The sequence below is a fragment of the Nicotiana attenuata genome, unplaced genomic scaffold (genome assembly GCF_001879085.1).
Source record: "Nicotiana attenuata strain UT unplaced genomic scaffold, NIATTr2, whole genome shotgun sequence".
Lineage (NCBI taxonomy): Eukaryota > Viridiplantae > Streptophyta > Magnoliopsida > Solanales > Solanaceae > Nicotiana > Nicotiana attenuata.
The window spans coordinates 477,874-482,514 of NW_017670401.1; the positions used below are offsets into that span (position 1 = coordinate 477,874).

Consider the following 4,641-nt stretch of genomic DNA (forward strand, 5'->3'; position numbering starts at 1 on the left):
AAAACACACAAGCCATTATGTTTATTTTCTCTTACACCTTTCTACACAAAATACATATGAAGTAGCTAAATTACAAAATGTAAACCTTTTCATGTTGTAAAACTTTCTCGCCCTGTCTAATCACGTATAAGCAATAATTGACAAGGACATTTATTTCTTTTATAGTATTATTGAGCTAACTGTTATCACACACCAATCACCATTATATTAGCTTACTCTAACTCTCCATATATATTAGTAGTAAAATATATTGTCCTAGTCTCTATAAATAAACAAAAATACATTTCAAACCTCTAACTTCTTTATTTGTTTGTATTCTTGAAAAGGAATTAAGTGTCTGAATTTCTGCAACATAATGTTGGTTATATTCTTTGTTTCTTTTGTTTTGTTTAATATAAGCTCATGTGAAGGGAAAGTGCAGTTGCCAAAGAATGTAGTTGTAAAAGCAGTATTTGCATTTGGAGATTCAATAGTAGATCAAGGAAATAATAACGATATAATAACACTAGCAAAGTGTAATTTTCCACCTTATGGTAAGGACTTCAATGGTGGAATACCCACCGGAAGATTCTGCAACGGCAAGACGCCGCCGGACATCTTAGGTAACTTTTAATTCTCTTTTTTATGAAATTTGATCATCTCTTTTTTTTTTTTTTTGTGTAAGTAATAATAAGAAAAGTTAAGTTTTACGCACTGATTGTATAGATTTTTATGTCTATCAGATGAAGTTGACCTAGAACAGTAGATAACAATTCATTACAAGTATGATATGGTAACTTGAAGAATAAAACTATAACATGCTATATAATGGTGAAGTCAGAAAATTCAATAAGAGTATTCAAATTTTAAACATCCTTCACCGGTAGACTATGAAGGGTGTTCAAAGTCTATTTTTTCTTATCAAGATATAATAAGTAATATTTTACTCTATATATCAGTAGTGGTTCCATCCAGGATTCTGAACAAGGGGTTCAATATTGTAAAGAAGTGAACAGTAAAAATGTTATGCGAATGGGTTCATTGAAATTTTTTGAATCTAAATGTAATGTCAAACGGGTACATCAAAAAAATTCAAATTTAAATGAGAATTAAACTATCGTCGAAACTCATGCTAATGATATGTTGAATTAAAACTTATACATTGATTTGTTTTGAAGTAATCTTTTTTACACAAAATAAAAAGTGAAATGCTAGTAAAAAATGGCATTCTAAAGAAGAAACGGCAAAAAAAAAAAAATCATGTACAATAAATAATAAACAACAAATAATCAAAAGAGAATTGCAAAAACAACTATTTTAATAATTAAATAAGACAAAGAAGTTCATGTTCAAAGCAGTAGAAAGAAAAATTAATTGCAGTGTACGGGAAATAGGAATAGAACCTGGGCTCTCAAAGAAAGTTTGAACTCACTTGACCGTTAAGCTAAGTTTTACGCTTGTTTCAAGAGGATGCAACATCTTATATATATAAATAAAATTCAAATTTAATCCTATATGCACAATATAATTTTCCGAGGGATTCGGATGAACCCCTTCCGCCCCCTATATTCGTCACTCCTATATACAGTAGTATAATTTTTCGGTAAAGGGTATTCAGTTGACTACCTTGGCCCCACATCGCTTCGCCCCAGCTAGCTGCTATATCTAAGTTAATTGCATTTGCCGTGTAATTAGTCGATTTGCTAGTTTGGAAAAGTTTCCGTCCGTGTAATGAAGTTAAATTGAAAAAACAAGTCCATAAAAGGATGACTTTGCATGGCTCGTAGCGTCATGGCTTCAGCAGCTTTCCTGCTGGAGTTTACTGGGGTATATAGTTATAGTTATTCTTTTAATTTTTAAGGTTATTATTATTACTCAAAAGAGTTTAAATGGAAAATGGTCAGCCTATGATTAAATCTCGTAGATTAGTGAATTAAGTGAATTACTTTTTAAGGTTATTATTATTTTCACTTTTTATTTTTCAAGTGGGAGGAGGGACGTGAGGAGTTTTGCAAAAACATGAGTTGGTTAAGAAATTGTTTAATTGTAATAATAGTAAATAGAGATCACTGTTATCATTGTCCCATCGGCGAAGTAGGATTTTCACCAATGAAATTCAAAATATAAACAAATAAACGTGAAAAAGTTAAGGGAATTCAAATTCAATATCTAATATATACATGAAAAAAAATTAACCTATAAAAACACTATAATTTTCGGCAAAGGCGATTTGGCTGAACTCTCTTCCGTCCACCTAGCTCCACCCCTGAATTCATCCTATCAAAGAAAACAACATTCTGCATTATGCAACTTTCTCTGAGTCATTCTCTAGTAGTTAGGTTGCAGCTTTCAAGCATTTATTGAAAAATAGAAGAGTTGGCTAATTTATGGCCATAAGTGTAATTGGAAAAGTCAACAATCTCATAATTTCCTAAAGAAGTTATTAAAAATAATTTCCTCTTTGCTGTGATTTACATTTCAAGTGAATTTCATTATTAATATATACAATTAAAGTTCTTTAATATTTAGTAAATATAAAACGGAAATATGATAGTTGTCAATTTCAGCGGAAGAACTAGGGGTAGCAGAGCTGGTACCAGCTTACCTTGATCCAAATTTGAAAACTGAAGATCTCAAAACTGGAGTAAGCTTTGCATCTGGAGGTTGTGGATTTGACCCTTTAACAACTACCCTCGCGGTAATTTTTTACTCGTTGTTATTCAATAGGTTTAACTAATAATTACTGGTTACTGCTCTTTCCGTTTTACATGTGAACATGTTTGACTGAATACAAAAAAGAAACAAACTCTAACCCTTGGTCCTATTTTTTATTTTTCAGACGGCCATACCCCTGTCAACACAATTAAGTCAATTCAAAGAATATATTGAGAAGCTGAAAGCGTTAGTTGGGGAAGAAGAAACCAACTATATTTTGGAAAATAGCCTATTCCTGGTGGTTGCTGGCAGTGATGATATTGCCAATACTTACTTCTCTGCTGGAATTCGCCTGAAGCAGGATATTAATTCATATACTAATTTCATGGTGGCCAAAGCTTCTGAATTTCTCCAAGTTAGTATATACATATTTACTTTTATGCCTATATAAAAGTATGAATTAGTCGAGTCAGTAAGTTTCGAATTTTCGATGTATGGTTAAACAAAAAAGGAATGAATTCAATATATAAAAGAGGAATAGATAGTTGTTTAAAGGCCAGCCTGGTGCACCAAAACCCCACCTCCCGCTATGCACGGGGACCAGGAAAGAGCCGGACAATAAGGGCCTATTGTATGCAGTCTTACCCTGCATTTCTGCAAGTGCCTGTTTCTACGGCTCGTTTATTACTACCAATTATTTAAAAAAATTAATTATCAGTAATTATGTATTGACTCAATTGTTTTTTCTCCTTTTTTGGAAGGAATTGTACAAGTTAGGAGCAAGAAAAATTGGATTTTTCGGAATTCCACCATTAGGGTGTTTGCCATCGCAGAGAACACTAGCTGGAGGGCTTAAAAGAGTGTGTGTTCAAGAATACAATCAAGCAGCGGAATTGGCTAACACCAAACTCTCTGCTGCAGTGAATTCATTATCCAAATACTTACCTCAATCCAAGCTCGTCTTCATCGATATCTATAATCCTATACTCGATCTTATTTTCAACCCCCAAAAATATGGTACGATACACATAACTTTTCTATAAATTCACGAGTTATCTTATATAAATTTATACTATCAGATCACCTTTACCTTGTCATAGCAAACAACTTGTTATATTTTCAACAATAGATAACTTTAGGATGATTTTAATGTATTCTGCTTTTATGATTTTTGTTATTATGGATTGGTTGTAGGATTGGAAGAAGTAGAGAAAGGGTGTTGTGGCACAGGAAAAATAGAGGTGACATTACTATGCAACAAATTCAGTGGAACATGTGAAGATAATACAAAGTATTTGTTTTGGGATAGTTATCATCCCACTGAGAAAGCTTACAGGATTCTTGTTGATCAGGTTCTTAAAAAATATATCAACAAATTCTTGTAAATGCATGAATTTGATGAAGATCAAGATATGCATCACCAATTTGTTAACTTTGTTGGATCAAAGGTCCAAAAAAAGGGGTTCAAATAATTTCTTGATTCCATTGATAAAGCTTTACTTAATAAAATCTATATGTCATTGATGTTCATTTATGTATACCCGTGGTGTTTATGTTGGAATTTTGAAATTGAATAAAAGATAAATTTGTGCATGATAAAATAGTATTTAATGGTCCTTATCTACTAGAAGACCTTATTGCATGCTTATTTATTTCGTCTTTATTTATGGGCATTTAGGGCTACTCGATTTTAGCTAGCTTCATGTTCTTAATTATGTTTAATCAATGCTTCCGCTATGAGTTTATTAAACATTAACTGTAACTTGATTAAAATGGTAGCTTACATGTTATCGTAGGTTAATTAAAGTAAACTGATAGTATGTTTTGTTCTTACAATGTGAAAAAACATATAACTTACACCTTATGGTATAATATATCAAAAAGAACAAATTTCCATCAGAGATGTAGGCAAGATTTTTCGTCAACGGTATCGACGTGCAAATAGATAAACAAAGAACAAAGCACAGAAACAACATCATATTAGAGAACTTTAAGATGTTGAACTTG

The 4,641-nt window shown here is 31.9% G+C and overlaps 1 protein-coding gene across 1 annotated transcript; it reads left to right on the forward strand.

Annotated features, from left to right (window-relative positions):
- The first annotated feature begins 227 nt into the window (after window positions 1-227).
- Window positions 228-4,227, forward strand: LOC109238893 (GDSL esterase/lipase EXL3-like). The gene is made up of 5 exons (XM_019405378.1): window positions 228-602; window positions 2,547-2,677; window positions 2,819-3,049; window positions 3,396-3,651; window positions 3,829-4,227. Exons 1-5 carry the CDS (start codon window positions 356-358, stop codon window positions 4,017-4,019), a joined length of 1,056 nt encoding a protein of 351 aa, XP_019260923.1. The 5' UTR covers window positions 228-355; the 3' UTR covers window positions 4,020-4,227.
- Window positions 4,228-4,641: the final 414 nt, after the last annotated feature.

What these genes read in the sequence shown, in the direction of transcription:
- LOC109238893 (XM_019405378.1), top strand. Translation starts at nt 356, where the DNA reads ATGTTGGTTATATTCTTTGTTTCTTTTGTTTTGTTTAATATAAGCTCA. An exon ending in GACGCCGCCGGACATCTTAG is followed by an intron (nt 603 to 2,546) that starts GTAACTTTTAAT and finishes TGTCAATTTCAG; the next exon opens with CGGAAGAACTAGGGGTAGCA. An exon ending in TTTCAACCCCCAAAAATATG is followed by an intron (nt 3,652 to 3,828) that starts GTACGATACACA and finishes GATTGGTTGTAG; the next exon opens with GATTGGAAGAAGTAGAGAAA.